The sequence below is a fragment of the Chiloscyllium plagiosum genome, unplaced genomic scaffold (assembly GCF_037043375.1).
Source record: "Chiloscyllium plagiosum isolate Xiang-an unplaced genomic scaffold, Cpla_swu_hap1 HiC_scaffold_34, whole genome shotgun sequence".
NCBI lineage: Eukaryota > Metazoa > Chordata > Chondrichthyes > Orectolobiformes > Hemiscylliidae > Chiloscyllium > Chiloscyllium plagiosum.
In genome coordinates this window covers 10,789,936-10,814,403 of record NW_028270172.1, presented here as the reverse complement: position 1 = coordinate 10,814,403, position 24,468 = coordinate 10,789,936, and the positions used below count along the sequence as shown (strand labels likewise).

General features: G+C 44.4%; 1 protein-coding gene across 2 annotated transcripts in view; it reads left to right on the top strand.

Annotated features, from left to right (window-relative positions):
- cpne4b (copine IVb) overlaps positions 1-24,468 on the top strand; it is a 383,963-nt gene that overhangs the window by 198,239 nt on the left and 161,256 nt on the right. For both annotated transcript variants that reach the window (XM_087978484.1, XM_043719590.2), the window contains 2 exons: positions 1,752-1,937; positions 13,177-13,248. In XM_087978484.1, the coding sequence (XP_087834610.1) occupies positions 1,752-1,937; positions 13,177-13,248 (258 nt within the window). The remainder of the gene's footprint in view (positions 1-1,751; positions 1,938-13,176; positions 13,249-24,468) is intronic.

Genomic DNA, 24,468 nt, shown 5'->3' with positions numbered 1-24,468 from the left:
TTGACAATGTCGTAGGTTCATGTCATTCTTTTTCTTGGTGAATTTTCTCAGCTTTCACTTTTTAACTTGTTGCTTCTTTACGCAGTGAGTAATTCCTTAGCGGTTCATTGGTGCTGGTTGACTGGGTTGGTACCACAAACTAAAATATCCGCATTCTGACAGTGTTAATGTGTCAGCTGTGCCTGCTGCGAGCTGCTGAAATGAAATCCTGGCAATGAAAAGCTTATCAATAGAAACCACCCAGAGATGGGTCTCAGAGATTTCCCATGCTGGAGGCGTGGTGATTTCCTTTGGAAGCTTTCTCCGTTGGTGGGAGTGTCCTTGGGAACAGAGATTGTTGAAACCGTCTTGGAAGTACTTGGTCCTTGTAATTTTTGTGGGTGGTTGCTTTGTACTTGCTCATTGCCAGAGGGTAATGAACATGTGTTTTTATCAATTCCTAATGTTACCAACACAGAGAATGCTGGAGGAACTCTGCAGATCTGGCAGCAAGTGTGGAGACAGGAACAGAGGTCATGTTTCAAGTCCAGTGACTCTTCTTCAGAAATGTTCTGGAGGTGGGCATTGATTCTTGCCCTCCTGGTTCAGAGGCAGAGATCTTAGCCCTCCCTCGCTATGTTTAATCCAGCAAAATCATGAGGGGATTAGATAGGGTGAATAACTAAGGTCTTTTTCCCAGGTTAGGGCATTTCAAAACTAGAGGGCATAGGTTTAGGCTGAGAGGGGAAAGATTTAAAAGGGACCTAATGGACAATATTTTCATGCAGAGGGTGGTGTGTGTATGGAACGAGCTGCCAGAGAAAGTGGTGGACGCTGGTACAATTACAGCATTTAAAAGGCATTGGGACAGAGTACTTGGATAGGAAAGGGTTAGAGTGTTATGGACCAAACGCAAGAAAATGGGATTAGTTTAGTTTGAGAAACCTGGTCAGCATGGACAAGTTGGGCCGTAGGGTCTGTTTCCGTGCTGTTTGACTCTATACCTTGCAGTTCTAAAGCAAGGACACTACCACTGCATCTCCAGACCCTGCAGATACTCTTGTCTCTTTCAGTCTGTTCAGAGATGTTATTATACACCTTTGCAGCAGGTAGGACTTGAATCCAGGCCTCCTGACCCAGAGCTAAGGATACTACCCTGCACCACACGAGCCTAAACAAAGAGCTCCTTAATCGACAATCACCTTTGATGATATAATCAACAAAATCTATGTAATGGAGCATGGTCAGATTACTAATCACCCCGCCCTTTGTTCTAGCTTTTTACTAACAATTACTATCCATTAAATGCCAATTTGTTGTTCACAGAATCCCTCCAGTGTGGTCATTTGAGTCCACATCAACCCTCCAAAGGGCATCCCACCCAGCTTCCCCCCCCCCCCCCAGTAGCCCTGCATTTCCCTTGGCTCACCCACCTAACCTGGATACTGTAACATGTAATGTAGCATGGCCAATTACTGAACCTGCACAGCTTTGGACTGTGGCAGGAAACTGGAGCACCCGGAGGAAATCCGCACAGACACAGGGAGAACCATACAAACTCCACACAGACAGCTGCCTGAGGAGGGAATTGAACTTGGGTCCCCAGCACTTTGAGGCAGCAGTGCTAACCACTGAGCCACTGTGCCAATTTGTTGTTGTTTGTGCATTGGTAATTTTGAGCGATGTAATCTTACTGTTTTATATTATGTTATCCACAATGCATCCTGTCATGACATGAATTGACCCAGATGTTTGATTTCCCCTCTGCCCAGGTTGACAGGACTGAGGTTATCCGGACATGCATCAACCCAATCTTCTCCAAAGTTTACACGGTGGATTTTTACTTTGAGGAGGTTCAGCGCCTGAGGTTTGAAGTGCACGATATTGGCAGCAATCACTTACACAATGGGGTGAAGGACAGTGAGATTCTCGGTGGGATGGAATGCACCCTTGGCCAGGTAAACATCCACCCATGGTCTGTGCGGCTGTGAATGGAGCTTATTATAAACTCTGCCTTGACACTTCTTTTTTTGATTTGGCTTATTATTGTCACATGTATCTAGGTACAGCCAAAAACTCTGTTTTGCCTGCAGTAAAGGCAGATCATACCGTACAAAGTGCATGAGGTTAATAGGGCAGAGCCAGGAATACAATGTTACAGCTGCAGAGAAGGTGCATAAACAGCGAGGTCAACGTTAAAGTTAAAATTAGTGAGGGTCATTCAGCAGTCTAATAACATCAGGGAAGAAGCTGTCCTTCAATCTGGTACGTGTGTTTAAACTTTTGTATCTTCTGCCTGATGGAAGGGGTGGGAGGCCCTTGATGTTGTTGGCGGCCTTTCAACAGCAGCGAGAAGTGTAGTCAGGTTCACTGGATGGAAGGTTGGCTTGTGCAATGGACTGGGCTGTGTACACAACTCTCAGTAGTTTCTTACACTCCTGGGCAGAGCAGTTGCTGTACCAGGCTGTGATTGAACGCTTTCTATGGTGTATCTGTAAAAGTTGGTGAGAGACTCCCTCTCAGCTCTGAGGCTTGTGGGTAAAAGCTACACTCTAGAGAATTCACCGTATAACCTAGGCTGACATCAGCATGGTGGCTGTACTGAGGGAGTGCAGCATTGCTGGAGGTACCATCTTTTCAGATGAGAACGTTAATGTGTTGTCTTCCCTCTTCCCCATATGAATATCCTGATAATTTCCTCATAACTGAACCATTCACATTTCACACCATACCTGCTGGGTCCACTGCTTTTCATCATCTATATAAATGAGTTGGATGTGAACATAGTTAGTAAGTTTGCAGATGACACCAAAATTGGAGGTGTGGTGGACAGCGAAGAAGGTTACCACAGAGTACAATGGGATTTAATCAGAGGGGCCAATGGGCTAAGAAGTGGCAGATGGAATTTCAATAAGTTAAGTGTGAGGTGCTTCTTTTCAGTAAGGCAAATCAGACCAAGACTTATCCACTTAATGACAAAGTCCTGGGGAGTGTTGCTGAATAAAAAGACCTTGGAGTTCAGATTTCTAGTTCCTTGAAAGTGGAGTGGCAGGTAAGTAGGATAGTGAAGAAGGTGTTTAGTACGCTTTCCTATGTTGGTCAGAGCATTGATTATAGGATTGTAGGTCATGTTGAGGCTGTACAGGACATTGGTTAGACCACTTTTGGAATATTATGTGCAATTTTGGTCTTCCTCCAATGGATGTTGTGAAAGCTGTTGTGAAACTTGAAACTGTTCAGAAAAGATTTACGAGGATGTTGCCAGGGTTTTGGGGGGTTTGAGCTACAGGGAGAGGCTGAACAGGCTGGGACTGTTTTTCCTGGAGCATCGGAGGCTGAGGTTTATAAAATCATGAGGGACGTGGGTAGGATAAATAGACAAAGTCTTTTCCCTGGGGTGGGGGAGTCAAGAACTAGAGGGCATAGGTTTAAGGTGAGAGGGGAAAGATATATAAGGGACCTAAGGGGCAACGTTTTCATGCAGAAGATGGTGCGTGTACGGAATGAGCTGCCAGAGGAAGTGGTGGAGGCGGGTACAGTTACAGCAATTAAAAGGCATCTGGATGGGTACATGAATAGGAAGGGTTTAGAGGGATATGGGCTAAGTACTGGCAAATGGGACTAGATTAGGTTGGGATATCTGGTCGGCATGGACAAGTTGGATCAAAGGGTCTGTTTCCATGCTATACATCTCTATGACTCTACTGCTATAACTCTGTACTCTTAAAGTTATTAATTTGCTGATCTTATTGTTTGCTATGAAGCCTGACTCTGTGTACCAACATCACTATTGGTTTTGTGCATGATCTTTTATTGAGTATTAATGAGGAACACTTTATCCAAGAGAAGACGTATCTAACAGGGACATTCATACCCCTTAAATGTGTCTGCAATTGTAACACCCTGTACAATGGGAATGACCAAGTGCTGGCAAATAGGACTAGATTGGGTTAGGGTATCTGGTTAGCATGGATAAGTTGGACCAAAGGGTCTGTTTTTGTGCTGTGCATCTCTGTGACTCTGTGATTCAATGACCAGTCATATCAGAGACCTAACAGGAAGAAAGACTGGAGCATCAATCTGTAACATCTGCTTTGATGTCTCATCTGAAAGAAGGCTCCTCTGGCAGTGCAGCACTCCCTCAGTCATGTTCCAAATGGCCAGCCTGGCTTCTGCTCTGGGGTCCTGGAGAGAGATTTGAACCTTTAAACCTTTAACTACAGAAAAGTATCAAATACCGAAAATAAACAAAGAGGAATAGTACATTAATTCAGTCAGCAATGATGGTGAGGTTTGACTACTGACAGCATCCAGATTACTCTAACTGAGGTTTGTAGGGTGCTAAAGTAGATTGGTAACGGAGATGTAGAAACAATGTCATGTGAGCCAGTCTAGAATGAGAACTCATAGTTTTAGAATAAACAGAGAAGAGGAGGAATTACTTCACTCAAAGAGTCATGAACCTGTGGAACCCAATACCCCAGAGTGCGGTGGATGCTGGGACATTGAGTACATTTAAGGAGGAGATAGACAGATTATTAATTCAGGAAGGGGTCACTCGAACTGAAACGTTGACTCTGATTTCTCTCTCCACAGATGCTGCCAGACCTGCTGAGCTTTTCCAGCAATCCTTATTTTTGTTCTTGTTTTATAGCATCCGCAGTTCTTTCGATTTTTAGATTATTAATTAGTAATGGGTTGAAGGTTAATGGAGAGTGGGAGGGAAAGTGGAATTAGGCCTGTATTGAGATCAGCCATGATCGTATTAAATGGCGAAGCAGGCTCGAGGGGCTGAATGGCCTCCTCCTGCTCCCAGTTCTTCTGTTCTTATGTAAAAGACATGAAGAATATTCTAGAGAGGTAGACAATGATTAGTGATGCATTCCATCTTATGGTGGCAGGAGCACATCATCTGCTTTGTGTATAATAGTTTCACTCATTAGCTGTTTGCCCAAATTGAATAGAAATGGAGAATTACTTTCTTTTATTTTAATTCATCTCTTCAAGATCTTTCGTGACTGTTCAAGATTCATATTTATCACCTGTACACCCAGACTCACTTCCGTAATAAGTGAAGAAGAAACATTCCCTGGCATTTCAACAAATCGGATAAATCATCCCTTTGATCAGACACTAAAATGACAATCTTCTGTGAGCTTTGAGATAATTATTTTGATTCTATTTTTACTTTGCCTGGAAAAAGAAACACTGCTGCATTTTGTTTAAATAAAATGCATGTGATAAATATTCAGCCCTTACCTCAGTCAGTGCTGCTTTAGAGAACGTTCTGACATTTGGAAATTTCTAACCTGTGACATTTGAAAGTGAATTTGTCGCTGTGTGAGCTTACTACAGACATGTACACTAGGAGCAGGACTGGGCCACTTAGTCCCTCAAGCTTGCTCTACCGTTTACTAATCATGGCCTCTCTCTTCCTATCAACTCTTCATACCCTTGACTTTCTTGTCATTTGAGAATGTCTCTCTGGAAGAGAGGATTGTCTTTTCATGGCCAATCGCCACCTTGGAGCTGTACCATTCACGATCGGAGACGGTTACAGAGAGTGGTGAACTCGGCCCGGGCAGTCACAAGGGTCAACCTCCCATCTATAGAATCCATCTACCAGGCCCGCTGTTAAGGAAAGGCCGCCAGCGTTCTTTAAGATCCATCCGACCCTGGCAATGATTTTCTCCAACCTCTACCATCGGGGAGAAGGTACAGAAGCCTGAACACACTCACCAGCCAGTTTTGCGACAGTTTCTACCCATCTGTTGTTCGAATATTGAATGGACTCACAAACTCTTAACATTTGCCTGTACCTGTGTTTTGTTTTTGCCGCTTACCTATTACCTACTATCTATGCTACTTAACTCTGTGATCTGCCTGTCTTGCTCGCAAGACAAAGCTTTTCACTGTGTCTCGGTACACGTGACAATAAATTCAATTCAATTCAAGACCCTTTCATCTACGGTGACCCCTAGTTTCTCCATCAAGGGGGGAAAGTCCTTTCAACATTCACTCTACCAGGTATCCCTGGGATTTTGTGTGGTTCAATAATTCTAACAGGTGACTGGATGGTGCTGTCCTGTGGGACAGGCAATGGGAATCTGTGCTGGTGAACAGCCAACACAATGAAGAACATCATTGCAACCACGCTTCCATGGGAAAGCTACATTCCTTCCCAGGCATGCTCATCCTGACCATTCTTGGCCACTGGCACGGGCGTTTATTCATGGGTTGGTTGCCCAACCTCTTGGTTATTGATGCAGCACAGGGAGCGGCTGACTCCCCATAAGAATGATGTCAAGGTTAGAGTGGTGCTGGAAAAACACAGCAGGTCAGGCAGCATCCGAGGAGCAGGCCTGACCTGCTGTGCTTTTCCAGCACCACTCTAACCTTGACTCTGATCTCCAGCATCTGCAGTCCTCACTTTCGCCTGTGAGAATGATGAGCCCTTCCCTCAGTATAGACTTGAATAAAAGACACTTGCTGGCAGTTATACATCTCCAAGTTCTCAGCTCACTGATTCAAACACTGACATCAGAGCATGGTCAATGTTCCAGTTAGCCGGCTGCAGTAGGTGTGTTGAGATGGCGGTGATTGAGAGTGTGTGGTTGGCTTGGCGACTCTATCAGAGCCTCAGCGTGCTGCCACAGCGTGTACTGTAGCTCTTCCTCCCAACATGTGTCCTCACTCTGGTATATCACTCTTTTGCACCTCTCCCTTACACAGCTGGGTAAAATAAACACTGGGGAAAGCTATAGAACATTCCGGAATGAAAAAGTGAGGAGAAGGTTGGAGGATTCACCTCACAGGTGCAATTTAACTATCATTGCCATAAGAGGGAGTGCAATGAAGTTTTCATGGGACTTTGTTCCTGGGCTATATGGGAGTGCTCTATGAAGAGAGATCAAACCGAGTCTGTATTCTCTGGAGTTTTGGATGTAAGATTGAGATGAGGCAGGGTTTATTCTCTCAGAGGGAAATGAACATTTGTGACTCCCTCCCTCAGAACTCTGTGGTGGCAAAGCCACTGAACATATGTCTACATACGAAAACCACCAAGAGATATTTGGACAGTGCAGGAGAATGATGGAGTAGAGGGTCAGCCATGATCTCATTGAAAGGGGGAGTAGGCTCAATGGGCTGAATCGACTGTGCCTTTTCTTATGCATTCGCAGGATGAGGGGGTCGCTGGCTAGAATAGCATTTATCCCCTACCTCTCATTGTCCCGAGGGGATTAATAGTCTGCTGATAATACCTCTCAGCCATTGCCTCCCATTTCTCATGTTCTCATGTTTAACAGGCTGGCAGCTTGTTGCTGGAGCAGTGATGGCATTAGGGTTGGCCACACTGCCACAGACTATCGCTCCTCTGAAAGAAGGAACTTCTCTACAACCCTCTGCCTGAGATGTTTTTAAACTGTGTTCCTAGGTTCAATCTCCCCCACAAGGGGAAAGTGGAGATGTATGACCATTGTGCACCTTTACTTCAGCAACTTGGAGAATCAGTGATTATTTACGGAGTGTTCCCTTAGGAAATTTAAATATAATATTGTTAATATAATACAGCCTGAACACACGCACCAGCTGGTTTCGTAACAGTTTCTACCCGACTGTTGTTAGGATACTGAATGGACTCATAAACTCTTAACATTCGCCTGCACCTGTGTTTTGTTTTTGCTGCTGTTTAGCTATTATTTACTATCTTTGCTACTTAACTCTATGATCTGCCTGTATTGCTCGCAAGACAAAGCTTTTCACTATGCCTCGGTACATGTGACAATAAATTCAATTTAATTCAATTCAAGTTAATGACTGAGTGGATTATCCACAGTCTGTGAATAGCATAGGCTTGATGGTCTCAAACTTATTTCATATCTGCAGGTTTTCCTTTAGATGTTGCACTTTATATTCATCAAATGGTGAGTTAGTTCCTGATGGATGTGTTGTGGCATCAGTTATGCCTATTAACAAAGCCAACCCTCAGGACAGAACTGGCTGATGCTTTGCACTCGAACAATTTACTGTGTAATTCGGTGAAATTGCTTCCTGCATATCCTGAAGAGTCGTCTCGTTGTTTGGAGTGAAACACTGTATTTTATTCACGATCAAACACTGACATATCATCACAGCAGAAAACCTCTCATCCTCTCTGAAATGTTCAACTGTGAAATTAGAGCATCAGTATGTGTCCTCTCCCCTCCCCAAACCAAAAAGACAAAGGTTTGAGTTAACTCAACAAAGCCTTAGTTTTAGAGCCTTCTCCCTTATTCATTCATGGGATGTGGGTGTTGTTGGCCAGGTCAGCGTTTATTACCTAGAAGGCAGTTAGAGTTAACCTGTAGGGTCTGAAGTCACCTGTAGGTCAGACCAGGTAAAGCCTGCAGATTTCCCTCCCTAAAGGTACACATAGAGTCATTGTCACAGAGTCATACAGCACAGAAACAGATCCTTCCGTTCAACCAGGCCATGCTGAATATAATCCCAAATTAAACTAGTCCAACCGACCTGCTCCTGGCCCATATCCCTCCAAACCTTTCATATTCACGCACTTATGCAAATGTATTTTAACTGTGCCCCCGTCTACCACTTCCCCAGGAAGTTCATGCCTCACCCAAACCACCCTCTGTGTAAAACATTTGCCCCTCATGTTTTTTATAAATCTCTCTCCTCTCATCTTAAAACTGTGCCCCATAATCTTGAAATCCCCCACCCGAGGGAAAAGACAACTACCATTATACCCCACATTATTTTATAAACTTCCAAAAGGTCACCTCTCAATCTCCTATGCTTCATAGAAAAAGATGTAGCCTATCCAGCCTTGCTTTATAACTCAAACCTTCTATACCCGGCAACATCCTGGTAAATCTCCCACTTAATAATATAGTTCCTATAACTGGGCAGCCTGAACTGGACACAACATTCCAGAAGAGGCCTCACCAATGTCCTGTACAATCTCATATGAACCAGCTTTTAAAATGATATGGTCAACATTAGACTAGCTTCTTGTTCTTTTTTTTTAAATCACATGTCACCATCTGCCTTGGTGGGATTTGATTCCAATTATTGAGAACATTAGACTGAGTTATTAATCCAGTAACATGACTACGATACAGCATCACACCCCAGCTGTGTAATAGTGTAGAGTACTGTATATGGTTCCAGGCACTACATCTTAGAAAGGTTACATTAGCCTCAGAAGGAGTGCAGTAAAGATTTAGCAGACAGTGCCTCAGGTTCTAACGGTTGGATTATGACGAGAAAGTATATAGATTAGACCTGTGTTGCCGAAAATATATTAGATTAAGGATGGTTTTTTAAAAGGTTTTTATTCTTAAAGAGTTTGATAGGTTATGGGGGAAAAACACTTTTTCAACTGGTCGGCATGGACCTGTTTGGGTCTGTTTCCATGCTGTAGGACTTTGTGACTCTATAACTGGGTGGAGGATAATCTGGGACAAGGAGATGTGACACTAAAACCAGAGTTGGCTTGTTGAAATGAGAGATTAAGAAACATTTCTTGATCCAAAGGCTGTATTTTCCAAAGAGTTTTTACAGCTTGGACCTAGAGCCCTTCAGCCAGGGTCTGGTCACTTTCTTGATGGTTTTGACTTTGTGTCTTCTTTTAACAATATTTAAACTCTATCCCATCAAGTGTTTGGTCACCATAGGCCTTCTACATAACAACGTGAGGAGCTGGTTAATGGGGTGATTGCAATGTCCAAACAAGTGAGAGACTGGAATTCTAGAGTCTTATTGCTGCAAGTGAGGGCTGCAGATGCTGTAGATCAGAGTCGAGTGTGTGTTGCTGGAAAAGCACAGCAGCTCAGGCAGCATCCGAGGAGCAGGAGAATCAGCGTTTCAGGCATAAGCCATTTAGAAAGGATGTTGATTCTCCTGCTCCTCGGATGCTGCCTGATCTGCTGTGCTTTCCTAGCAACACACTCTTAACTCTTATTTCTGTAATACAGCAATTATTCAAATTTGCACTACAGCAATTTTTCTTTATTTTCCTTATGACTTTTCTTTCTCTTCAATTCTTATCACATCTAATTTGATTGTAATTCACCCCATTTCCCTTATTGCATGCAATTCTGATCTCCTTCTTAACAGATGGATGTTGTGAAACTTGAAAGGGTTCAGTAATATTTACAAGGATGTTGCCAGGGTTTTGGAGGGTTTGAGCTACAGGGAGAGGCTGTACAAGCTAGGGCTGTTTTCCCTGGAGCGTCGGGGGCTGAGGGATGACCTTATAGAGGTTTATAAATTCATGAGGGGCATGGCTGGGATAAATAAACAAGGTCTTTTTCCTGGGGTCGGGGAGTCTAGAACTAGAGGGCATAGGTTTAGGGAGAGAATGGAAAGATATAAAAAGATGTAAGGGGCAACCTTTTCATGCAGAGGGTGGTGCGTGTATTGAATGAGTTGCAAGAGGAGGTGGTGGAGACTGGGACAATTACAGCATTTAAAAGGAACCTGGATGGGTACATGAATAGGAAGGGTTTAGAGGGATATGGGCCAAGTGCTGGCAAATGGGACTAGATTAGGTTGGGATAACTGGTCAGCATGGACGGGTTGGACCAAAGAGTCTACTTCCATGCTGTACATCTCTATGACTCTACTGCCAAAACTCTGCAATCTTAAATTTATTATTTTGCTGATCTCATTGTTTGTTATGAAGCCTGAATCAGTGTACCAACATCACTATTGGTTTTGTGCATGATCTTTTATTGAGTATTAATGAGGAACGCTTTATCCAAGAGAAAACAAATCTAACAGGGACATTCATACCCCTTAAATGTGTCTGCAGTTGTAACACCCTGTACAATGGGAATGACCATTTCAGATCATCACTGAAACAAAAGGAAGCCCAGAGCTGTTTTTAAAGAAGTGATTTGATTTATTTAATCTGCAGGTATTATGTTAATCTGCTCCTTTTCCATTGATTTCCCAGCTGACAACAAAAATGAGCTTTGAACTGAATGGAAATACAAATTTATCTACGAAGTAGTCTATGACTTTAGCCGCTCTACACTCCCTTTCTTATTGTTCTCACAATCTCCTCGGCACATCCTCCTGGCATTTCATTCCTGTCTATGTCCCTGCTATGCCTGGAGCGTTCAAATTGTCCAATATTGTTGATGGCCGAGGGGTCATCGATATAGTCCCTGATATTCAGTATGCTGCAACTTGGGTACTGTTTCCTCTTTGCTAAGCTGCTCAGTCTCCCTCGATAACAGGAAATATGCTGTGATTGATCAAATAGTTTTCTTTGTGTGTTTTTATCTCAGGTGCTGTCTTTATCTCATTTTGTTACTCGCTTTCTCTCTCTCTCTTTCTGTCTCTCCTCCCTGTTTCTCTTGCACTCTCTCTGTCTCTCTCGTTTTGTGTCTCCCTCTATCTCACTTTTCTCTGTCTTTTTCTCCTTTCTTCTCCTCTTTCTCTGTCTTTCTCTTTGTCTCTTCCCTCAGTCTAGGTCTCTCTCTTTCAGTCTCTCACTTGCAGTTTCTGTCTCTCAATCTCTCTCCAGCTCCCTCTGACTCTGTCTTTCACTTTCCCTGCTCTCACACCTATTCTCCTTGTCTCACCTCGCTTATCTCTCTATTTCTCTCTGTTATGCAGCTTCTCTTTCTATCTTTCTCCCTGCCGGTCTATCATTCTAATCCTCATTCCTGCCAATTCCCTTACCCCCTTCATTGTGATCTTGACGTTTTGAGTGAATGAGCAAGCTTCCTCAGTGACTGACTTAAAACTGACATTGCCCTCTAGTGATTGACTTACTTTACTGCAGCATCACACCTACGTGTGTTCTGTATTTGAAATATGTCTCAGGGTGGGGTTAGGAGCAAAATATAAACATGTTCATTGGCTTTTAACATTAACATGGAATAGCTTAAAGGCCTTCATAACCGCTGAATGAGGTGTAATCATTGTTAGTCTAGATTAGAGTGGTGCTGGAAAAGCACAGCAGGTCAGGCAGCATCCGAGGAGCAGGAAAACCGATGTTTCGGGCAAAAGCCCTTCTGCCTGAAACGTCGATGTTCCTGCTCCTCGGATGCTGCCTGACCTGCTGTGCTTTTCCAGCATCTCTCTAATCTGTACTCTGATTTCCAGCATCTGCAGTACCCACTTCTGCAGTCATTGTTATGCAATAGGTAATGTGGCAGCCAACACCCGCACAGCAAGATCCCAAAATCAGCAATGCCCGCTGAATCTGTTTCAGTGATGTTGGGTGAGGGGTGAAGATTGTCCTGAATCCTCCTCCACCCAGTTATAGAGTTATAGAGCCCTACAGCACAGAAACAGAACCCCTGGGCCCAAACCTTTCCATGCCGACCAGTTGAAAAATTGTTTTTCCCCGGTAACCTATCAAACTCTTTAAGAATAAAAACTTCATTAAAAAAATCAAACTTATCCTGGGGAAACATTCTTCCTCATTTTCAACATAATTCCCCGGATCTTTTCCATCACAATCTGATCACTCGTATGGGGCCACAAATTGGACATCTCATCTGAAAGATGACACCTCTGACAGTGCAGTGACCATCATGAAATTCATCACATTAATGATCATGTGAGCAAGAAAATTTTGGAATGAAGAAAGGTTGAGCAGTTTAGCCCTAATCTCCCTGTAGTTCAGCCCTAATCTCCCTGCAGTTCAGCCCTAATCTCCCTGCAGTTCAGCCCTAATCTCCCTGCAGTTCAGCCCTAATCTCCCTGCAGTTCAGAAGAACAGGAGGAGATCCAGTTGAAGTTTATGAGATTCCGACGGGATTGACAAAGCAGATCTTCCCTCATGTGGGCCATTCCAGAACGAGAGGGTCATAGTTTTAGGATGGTCGGTGGGGGGGGTAGCAGATTTAGCACAGAGATGGGGAGGAATTACTTCTCTCAAAGGGTCATGAATCTGTGGAATTCACTCCCCCAGAGTGCAATGGATGCTGGGACACTGAGTAAATTTGAGGAAGAGAGAGTCAGATTGTTAATTAGTGAAAGGTTAAAGGTTTATTGGGAGCGGGCAGGGAAGGACCTGAGGCCAAGCTGAGACCAGCCATGATTGTATTAAATGGCGGGGCAGGCTTGAGGGGCTGAATGGCCTCCTGCTGCTCCCAGTTCTTGTTGTATTGATCCTGTATAATTGCATCTCTGGCTGTGAACAGAGTTATTTGAAATGTTCTGTTTCTTTTGTTTCAGATTATTTCCCAGAGAAAGCTTTCTAAGTCCCTGATGAAGCACGGAAACACTGCTGGAAAATCCTCGATAACAGTAGGTCACTCGAGTGTTTAACATCATCTTCAGTGGAGCCCATGCTGACGTGGCCTCACAGGCCCAGGAAGCAGTGTCAGCAGTTTAAAAATGACAAACGTTCAAAAGTAGCCAACCAAATTTCACCCTCTTTCTTACTGTCTTTCATCCTTCCCCAGTGCTTGGTGTTCTGTTCCCAGTTTTCAAATTACTTCAACTTGAACTCTATTCAATAGGCCTCATTGACTTCAGTGTCATGCCAAAGGAGGAGATGTGGCATATAATGTGCTGTTTGAAACATAGAGTCATACAGCACGGAAACAGACCCTTCAATCCAACTCGTCTGGACCAATCAGACATCGCAATCTTAACTAGTTCCATTTGCCAGCATATCCCTCTAATCCCTTCCTATTCAGGTACCCATTCAGATGCCATTTAAATGCTGTAATTGTATCGGCCTCCACCAGTTCCTCTGGCAGCTCATTCCATTCATGCACCACCCTCTGTGGGAAAAGTTGCCCCTCAGGTGTTTTTCAAATCTTTCCCCTCTCACCCTAAACCTATGCCCTCTAGTTTTGGATTCTAGAGGGGGAAAAGACATTCGCTATTTACTCTATCCATGCCTCTCATGATTTTATAAACTTCTATAAGGTCACCCCTCAGCCTCCGATGCTCCAGGGAAAACAGCCTCAGCCTATTCAGCTCAAACCCTTTGACCCTGGCATCAACCCTCCGACCCTGGCAACATCTTTTCTGAATGCTTTCAAGTTTAGCAACACCCTTCCTCTAGCAGGGAGACCAGAATTGAATGCAGTGTTCCAAACATGGCCTCACCGATGTCCTGTACAGTTGCAACATGACCTCCCACCTCCTACACTCAATGCACTGACCAATAAAGGCAAACATACCAAATACCTTCTTCATCACCCTGTCTCCATGAGACTTCATTTTCAAGGAACTGTGAATCTGCACTCTCTTTGTTCAGCAACATGTCCCAGGATCTTACCATTAAGTGTGTAGACCCTGCCCTGATTTGCCTTTCCAAAATGCAGCACCTCACATTTATCTAAATTAACCTCCGTCTCCCACACCTCAGCTGATTGTTGCAATATAGGATATGTAGCAACCAGTTTGCACACAGCAGGCTCCCAAGACCCTGCTGAGTGGTGAGTTGTACTAGGAATGACCTGTCGTCAGATGGGGTTAGTCTTGTATGAGAAGGTGAAGCCACTTATTAGATGCACCAAGGAAGCTTGCAGGATCTCATGACCTGAATCCATCCAAGACATTTTGATACATCTCCCACAAAACCAACAAAATATGTTTGGGATATTGATGGAGGAGTAAATATTCACCAGGGTGCCTGGGATCAGCTTCCTGCTCTTCATTCTGTTACACTCACCTGAGAGGGGCCTCGGCAAAGTATCTGATTTGAAAGATGGCATCTCCATCAACACAGCGCTCCCTCAGTACTGTGTCAGTGCTTTGGACTGGATTTTTGTGCCCAGGTCCTCGAACGTACACCCCTCTCGAGTAAGAGCTGAGAATCCCGCTAACCCAGCCGATCTGACATTTAGCTCGCATTCATTATTTTGTCCAAGGGAAGTTGTGGATTGTGTTGAGAAAATTAAGATTAAGTAGCGGTCTCTCTCACGAGTATTTGTTTAAAGCCCAGGTAATCAGGCTGAGACATCTGAATCTTCACGGCGTTCCAACTTAAGTTGTCGAAGTATCTTGTACATTTGCTCCCATCGCCTTAGTATTCTATCGGTGTGAGAAACAGATACAAAGTGAGCATTCCCTGAGACCCAAAGTACAGACCTATGGGAGGGACACCACCCTACACCATAATAACCCCTAGAAACTGCTGTAATATGTCAGTATTATTTCTTTAATGATGTTTAGATATTCGATCATTGTTCTAAATAAAAAGTACCTTCAGAAAAAAAAGGAAATGATTTTGATAAACTTTGGGAGGGGATATGAAGAGATTTAATCATAGAATCCCTATGGTTTAGAAGTAGGCCATTCAGCCCATCAAATGTACACTGAGCCTTTAAACAGCACCCTACCCAGCTCCTGCATTTAGCAGGGCCAATCAACCTTGCCTGCATAGCCTTAGACTGTGGGAGGAAACTAGAGCACCCAGAGGAAACCCTCACAGATACTGGGAGTTGCCTGAAGATGGATTTGAAAATGGGACCCTGATGCTGTGAGGCAGCACTGCTAACCACTGAGTCACCGTGCCACCCTAACAGAGGTATCTAAACTGATGATGGTCCTGGAGAGAGTAACAGGGAGGACCAGTTTCCCTTTAGCAGAGAGAGCAGAAACCAGAGAGCACAGGAACATAGGACCAGGAGGAGGCCATTCAGCCTGTTAAGCCAATGCAGACATTCAATACAAATGTGACTGATCGAAGACTTCAGAGTTTTCTCTCCATTCGATAATCCTGTACAAATTTTGAAGTAAGTGGTAAAAGTATCAGAGAAATATTGAGGAGAAATTCTTTTTCCCAGAGGATCTGGGATTCACCACATAGGGTGATAGACAAACACTTGGATATGGAGTCAAGAATGTGGTGCTGGAAAAGCACAGCAGGTCAGGCAGCATTCGAGGAGCAGGAGAATCGACATTTAAGGCAGAAACCCTTCATCAGGAACACTTGGATATGCTCCATTATCTGTAAGACAATGTGCCAACACTTGGAAAGTAACATAGGTTCTTTCTCAGTGGTACAAAATATGACGGGCTGAATGACCTCCTTCCGTTTCATCTGTTTTCTCTGCTTCTGTAATTCAGTCATTTATTGGGATCAAAAAGATGTCGATTATCTGTGGATTTTCAGAAGATATGTAATGATATAGAACATTTCGAATTCAAGACCACTAACATAGTCACTGGGTGTTACAGACAATCGACATGCTGCTGAAATCTTTCATCTTACCCTCATGAGGGCAAACATTACAACAATTTATACTGCTGGAGAACAGGCTGCTAATTGGTTGGCATTTCGACACTGATTGGTCAAGGTTTTGCCATGGACAAAGCAATAATGATAGGTTCTCTGGTAATTCAGAAAAAATCATAGCCTAGCTCCTTTACACTTGAGGAAATGACAAACATACATTCTGTGCAAACAAAAGGAACATGTCCACCTTTTTTGCATGATGCTGGAGCTTGGGGAGCCTAAAGATCCCCCTTGCTTTCTCCATAGCAACACATTGGCCAATCAAAGTCAATTTGCCCACCAATCAACACCCTTTGCTGCTGTAAGATAAAACATTGTGACAGTTAAGAATTTGGCATTCTTGTGTTTGTCCTGATGAGTGAGTATGAAAAGCTTCAGAAACCCAGTAAAGGTGACACTGATGAGGCCCAATAGATTGGAGTGTGGTAAAAAGGATGAACAGTCAGATATCCTTTAATACAGCATCAAAGAAACGTGAGGTTTAGTCCCCGCACCCCACCACCACCACCACCTGTGATGGGCAACCTTTTTCTGTGGTGGATCTTATCAAGAACATAGTATAGACACCTTTATCATCACCAACCTGTCTGCGTTAACATAGGCACTGGAGTGTACCTGGACATGTTACCGGAGGGTTATTTCCACCACTCCTGAGTCCTCAGGAGTGGTGGCTTGCCTTTGAATAACCTGTTGGCAACATCAAGCATGGGCACAACTGTGCTGAGGGAACTCAACCTTGGCAGAGCCTGTAGCTTACCTTCTGTCGGATCACTGTCGATTTCCCCCCCACCCTGGGGAATAGCTGTCCCATCAGGTATTGCAGCTTTTACACCACAATTCCTAGGAATTCTGTTTCCCAAAGTTTCTTCCCATGTCGATCCTGCTTTGCTGCCTGAATGCTGTTGTGACCCCAGTGTTGGTGGGAGCGGGTGGAGAAGAGAGGGGTTAAAGGTCAGAATTGGGAGGGCAGGGTTATGTGAGAGGGAGAGAAGGAGGGCAATGGGATGCTTTCACTAGGACTTGTTTGATGCAGTTGGCAAGCCTTGGACATTTGATCATGACACGGAATCTGATTGAAAAGGAGCTTTAACTCAATAATGGGGAGGGGTGAATTCAGACGCGTGGAAAATTGTGGAAAAGTTCTGGAGGAGGGTGGTGGGATGAGGGCTCAGCAGAAGTTATTAAAGTTTCCAGAACAAGTTATAGGATAAAGAATATGGAAATGGTCAGGAATCCAATTTTGGACACATTAGATATACTGTAGTGAGAAGGGGACAGTCAATGAGGACATGGGGTATTATACTTAAATCCAGACAGTATACAAAATTGGCAGCCATGATGTTGTGAGCACTGCAGAGGTGTGGCTGCAAGGGGTTCAGGGGATCAGAGATCAAATATCCAAAGTCCACGTCCTTTCGAAAGACCAGGCAAATGAGCAGAGGAGGTGGATTTGCCTTGTTAGTAAGAAATGAAATTAAATCAATTGCAAGAAGTGAGAAGGCATGGAATCTGTGTGGGTAGAGGTGAGGAACCACAAAGGTAAAAAGACCCTGATGGGAGTTGTGTACAGGTCCTCTAGTAGTAGCCAGGATGTGGGCAAAAAATTAAATTAGGAGATAGAAAAGTCATGGAAGAAAGGCACTATTACAATAATCATGGGGGACTTCAATATGCAAGTAACTGGGAAAATCAGGTTAGTAGCAGATAAAAAGAAAATGAATTTGTGGAATATCTACAAAATGGGGTACAGACCCACACACACTGACTCTCTCTGGGGTACAGTCCCACACACACACTGACTCTCACTGGGGAACAGTCCCACATAAACTGACTCTCACTGGGGTACAGTCCCACACTCTCTGACTCTCACTGTGGTATGGGACACACACTAATCCTCACTGGGGTACAGTCCCACACAATGATTCTTGCTGGGGTACAGTTCAACACACACTGACTCACACTGGGGTACAGTCACATACACACTGAGGCTCACTGGGGTGCAGTCCCACATACACTGCCTGTCGCTGTGTACAGTCCAACACACACTGACTCTCCTTGGGGTACAGTCCACACACACTGTCTGTCAGTGGGGTACAGTCCCACACATACTGACCCTCATTGGGATACAGTCCCACACACACTGACTGTTACTGGGTTACAGTCCTACGCACACTGACTCTCACTGGGGTACAGTCCCACACACACTGACTCTCTCTGGGGTACAGTCCCACACTCTCTGAAGCTCACTGGGGTACAGTCCCACATACACAGATTCTCCATGGGGTACAGCCCCACACACACTGACACTTACTGGGGTACAGACCCACACTCTCAGACTCTCACTGGGGTACAGCTCCCACTCTCTCAGACTCTCACCAGGGTACAGTCCCACATACACACATTGACTCTCACTGGGGTATAGCTCCCACACACACTGACTGTTACTGGGGTACGGGTCCCACACACACTGACTCTCACTGGCGTACAGTCCTAAACACACACACCGACTCTCACTGGGGTACAGTCCCACACTCTGACACTCACTAGGGTACAATCCCACACTCTCAGACTCTCTCTGGAGTCCTGTCCCACACTCTCTGACTCTCACTAGGGTACAGACCCACACACACTGACTCTCACTAGGGTACAGACCCACACACACTGACTCTCACTGGGGTACTGTCCCACACACTGACTCTCACTAGGGTACAGTCCCACACACTCTGATTCTCACTGGGGTACAGTCCTACATACACACACCGACTCTCACTGGGGTACAGTCCCACACTCTCAGACTCTCTCTGGGGTACAGTCCCACACACACTGACATTCACTGAAGTACAGTGCCACACACACTGACCCTCACTGGGGTACAGTCCCAGACACACTGACTCTCTCTGGGGTACAGTCCCACACACACTGATCCTCACTGGGGTACAGTCCCAGACACACTGACCCTCACTGGGGTACAGTCCCAGACACACTGACCCTCACTGGGGTACAGTTCCACACACACTGACATTCACTGAAGTACAGTGCCACACACACTGACTCTCTCTGGGGTACAGTCCCACACACACTGATCCTCACTGGGGTACAGTCCCACACAGACTGACTCTCACTGAGGTACAGTCCCATACACACTGACTCTCTCTGGGGTACAGTCCCACACAGACTCTCTTTGTGGTACAGTCCCACACACACACTTACTCTCACTCAGGTATGTGCTGTACATATTATGACCCACATTTTGGGAATTCTTGTCTCATCATGTCATAGAGTCATAGAGATGTACAGCACGGAAACAAACCCTTCAGTCCAACCCGTCCATGCCGACCAGATATCCCAACCCAATCTAGTCCCAACTGCCAGCACCCGGCCCATATCCCTCCAAATCCTTCCTATTCATATACCTATCCAAATGCCTCTTAAATGTTGTAATTATACCAGCCTTCACCACATCCTCTGGCAGCTCATTCCATACAAGTACCACCCTCTGCATGAAACAGTTGCCCCTTAGGTCTCTTTTATATCTTTCCCCTCTCACCCTAAAACTATGCCCTCTAGTTCTGGACTCCTTGACCCCAGGGAACAGACTTTGCCTATTTACCCTATCCATGCCCCTTATAATTTTGTAAACCTCTATAAGGTCACCCCTCAGCCTCCGACGCTCCAGTGAAAACAGCCCCAGCCTGTTCAGCCTCTCCCTGTAGCTCAAATCCTCCAACCCTGGCAACATCCTTGTAAATCTTTTCTGAACCCTTTCAAGTTTCACAACATCTTTCCGATAGGAAGGAGACCAGAATTGCACGCAATATTCCAACAGTGGCCTCACCAATGTCCTGTACAGCCACAACATAACCTCCCAACTCCTGTACTCAATACTCTGACCAATAAAGGAAAGCATACCAAACACCTTCTTCACTATCCTATCTACCTGCGACTCCACTTTCAAGGAGATATGAACCTGCACTCCAAGGTCTCTTTGTTCAGCAACACTCCCTAGGACCTTACCATTAAGTGTATAAGTCCTGCTAAGATTTGCTTTCCCAAAATGCAGCACCTCGCTTTTATCTGAATTAACTCCATCTGCCACTTCTCAGCTCATTGGCCCATCTGGTCCAGATCCTGTTGTAATCTGAGGTAACCCTCTTCGCTGTCCACACGTCCAATTTTGGTGTCATCTGCAAACTTACTAACTGTACCTCTTTATGCTCGCATCCAAATCATTTATGTAAATGACAAAAAGTAGAGGGTCCAGCACCAATCCTTGTGACACTCCACTAGTCACAAGCCTCCAGTCTGAAAAACAACGCCCCACCATCACCCTCTGTCTTCTACCTTTGAGCCAGTTCTGTATCCAAATGGCTAGTTTTCCCTGTATTCCATGAGATCTAACCTTGCTAATCAGTCTCCCATGGGGAACCTTGTTGAACGCCTTACTGAAGTCCATATAGATCACATCTACTGCTCTGCCCTCATCAATCCTCTTTGTTACTTCTCGAAAAACTCAATCAAGTTTGTGAGACATGATTTCCCATACACAAAGCCATGTTGACTATCCCTAATCAGTTCTTGCCTTTCCAAATACATGTACATCCTGTCCCTCAGGATTCCCTCTGACAACTTGCCCACCACCAAAGTCAGGCTCACTGGTCTATAGTTCCCTGGCTTGTCTTTACCACCTTTCTTAAACAGTGGCACCACGTTTGCCAACCTCCAGTCTTCCGGCACCTCACCTGTGACTATCGATGATACAAATATCTCAGCAAGAGGTCCAGCAATCACTTCTCTAGCTTCCCACAGAGTTCTAGGGTACACCTGATCAGGACCTGGGGATTTATCCACTTTTAACCGTTTCAAGACATCCAGCACTTCCTCCGCTGTAATCTGAACATTTTGCAAGATGTCACCATCTATTTCCCTACAGTCTATATCTTCCATATCCTTTTCCACAGTAAATACGGATGCAAAATATTCATTTAGTATCTCCCCCATTTTCTGTGGCTCCACACAAAGGCCACCTTGCTGATCTTTGAGGGGCCCTATTGTCCCTTTTGTCCTTAATATATTTGTAAAAACCCTTTGGATCATCCTTAATTCTATTTGCCAATGCTATCTCATGTCCCCGTTTTGCCCTCCTGATTTCCCTCTTAAGTATACTCCTACTTTCTTTATACTATTCTAAGGATTCACTCGATCTCTCCTGTCTATACCTGACATATGCTTCCTTCTTTTTCTTAACCAAACCCTCAATTTCTTTAATCATCCAGCATTCCCTATACCTACCAGCCTTTCCTTTCACTCTAACAGGAATATACTTTCTCTGGATTCTTGTTATCTCATTTCTGAAGGCTTCCCATTTTCCAGCCGTCCCTTTACCTGTGAACATCTGCCCCCAATCAGCTTTCGAAAGTTCTAGTCTAATACCGTCAAAATTGGCCTTTCTCCAATTTAGAACTTCAACTTTTAGATCTGGTCTATCCTTTTCCATCACTATTTTAAAACGAATAGAATTATGGTCGCTGGCCCCAAAATGCTCCCCCACTGTCACCTCAGTCACCTGCCCTGCCTTATTTCCCAAGAGTAGGTCAAGTGGGAGGACTGTCTTTATTACTCAACCTGATGTCAATGGGTGTCGTGGGTTTTGCCTGAACCATTCTGTTGATGGTGGACAGTGATGCTACATAGGGATTTTGACCCAGTGAAATGAAGGATAGTGTGTAATTTGGAAGTCATGGTGTTATTATGGTATCGCTATTCTTGCTGTCTTTTGTGGGGCTGGTGAGACGACAGGGAAGTGTTCCAAAGTATCCAAGACCAGCTGTTTCCGAGTATCCTGTTGGATATTGCAGCCACCGTGAAGAGGAATAGACATTGATTGGTGTTACCCGGCAAAAAGGAGGGTGTCCCCTGGAAGGTGTCCAGGTTCTGCGGCTGTGTCAATGGCTGCACCCCTCTTTATGTCAGTCTTGGAAAGTCCAGTGGAGGGCCAGTTCCACAGCCCATATGGAGTTTTCCATCTCAGTGCTCCTTATGAAGCCAAAGACCATTCAAGTTGCATTTGCATGTTGTTTTGATCCCAGGTCAAGTCAGATTCCAGAATGAAACCTGACTCAATGGATAATGTTTGGTTTAGTTAGTTAACATGCTGCTTCATCACTAAGAAATATTCACACAAGTCTGCAGATTTTCTTTACCAATAGAACATAAATTCCACGCACAAACGTTAATTTGTAATGTTGGTACGTGTTGGGACCGCTCCAAGGCATTTTCATAAGTGCCCACACAAATTCACCCATTCAAGGTCAAAGCTTCAGCAGAACAAAAGGACAGTTAGAATTATCTTTAAAACCCCAACAAAACAAAGTTCATCCTGCTTCTCAACACAGAGTTTAGATTAGAGTGGTGCTGGAAAAGCACAGCAGGTCAGGCAGCATCTGAGGAGCAGGAAAGTCGACATTTTGGGCAAAAGCCCTTCACCAGGAATAGAGACAGAGAGCCTCCAGGATGGAGAGGTAAGTGCTTCTCAACTCAATCCATACAATGATTGAAGTCTAGAGAAATTACACGCCTATATCAGTTCTTTTTAATGTTGAACTAACTGTACGAAACTGGTGTCTTCTGAACTGAATTTAAAGAAACTTGCTCAAACCTTTGTTCTTCTAAAATGAAAACAAGATATTGACATTTCAAGCTTACACAATGTGTTGTTAGCACTACAGCATAAACGTCATCCCACAAGGGTTTGCACTTACCCACTCTCTGACACATTCTGGATTAAGTCATTGTTCTGGAAAGACTCTGCGACTTTGCTCTGTTTTAAAAAAGAAATCCATTCACAAAAGTAATCAACACCCAAGTGCAACTACTTTGAAATCCAAACTCCAAAAATTATGTGAATTATTAACTACACACCTTTGATCACAATGTTACTTTGTACTGTTGGTACAGGTTGCTGCATGACAGGTCAGGCAGCATTTGAGGAACAGGAAAAAAATCGATGTTTCGGGCAAAAGCCTTTCATCAGACCCATTCCTGATGAAGGGCTTTTCCCTGAAACTTTGATTTTTCCTGCTCCTCCGATGCTGCCCGACCTGCTGTGCTTTTCTAGCGCCACTCTAATCTTGACTCTAATCTCCAGCATCTGCAGTACCCACTTCTGCTGGCATGTTGGTGCACCTCCGAGGCATTTTCAGAAGTGCCCATGCAAATTTGCCCATTCAAAGCTTCAGCAGAACTAAGGAAAAAAAAAACCCTCTTTTCACTTGGAAACCATTCTCCCTGTCTGGAGAACTTCTCTTTCTAGTTCTCAGCTGGTGAGAGTTCCAGTGAAAAGAGCGTATCATTGAGCTTTGATACGGTGCCATTCACAGTCTCTGAATACCACAAAACATTTCACAGCCGAAGAAATACTTTCAAAGTGTAGTCACTAATGTAATGCAGGGAAACACAGCAAGGCAATTTAACTCAAAGCAGGGCCTTGCAAACAGCAATTTGATAAACAATCAATTCATCTGTTTCAATGACGTTGGCTGAGGGATAAACATTGGCCATGATCCTGGCTGGAACTCCGAGGTGCTCTGTCAAGTTCTCAGGGATCTTCAATATCCATTTAAACTGAAAGGACGTTGGATTCTAAATAGTTGCGACATTGCTTAGTGGATATTGCACTCAGGATTCTGAAGGGTATGACCCAGGCTCACGACCAAGAAAAAAAGTCACAAAAAGGTCAATGTGGTATTTATCTGAAATAAGCAAACACCCATTGAGAATCTGCTCTTGGAGCCCACAGCTTTGCTGTTGCATCCACTTCAGCAGAATATTGTACCCCCCACCGAGGGCCATACCTAACTCTTGGAGACGGTCCTCAACAGCTCAGTGTGGGCTCTCAGCGGTGCACAGAAATCAATACTTGCCATTGACTCCCAGACCCAGCCAAAACTTGGTTTGTGCCGCAGGGCAAAGACTCCGAAAGATTTTGACCATATTCCTGTCAATCCAGAAGTGGTAAATCATGAAGATCAGCAGACCTGATTGAATCAAAAGGCACAAATCTTTCATGTTATAACTCACTCTGGGATGGGGGTGTCACTGGCTGGGTCAGAATTTACTGTCCATCCCTGTGAATGCTTTGAGAAATGTTGGAAAGGATAAATGTCACAACTCTGTGATGACCTCATTGTCATGTGCAGAGAGCTGGTGAGTGAGCTGACAGCGGTTTGACCTGCCTTAACTAGGCATCCACCCTCAACAGGATCCATGCTCTC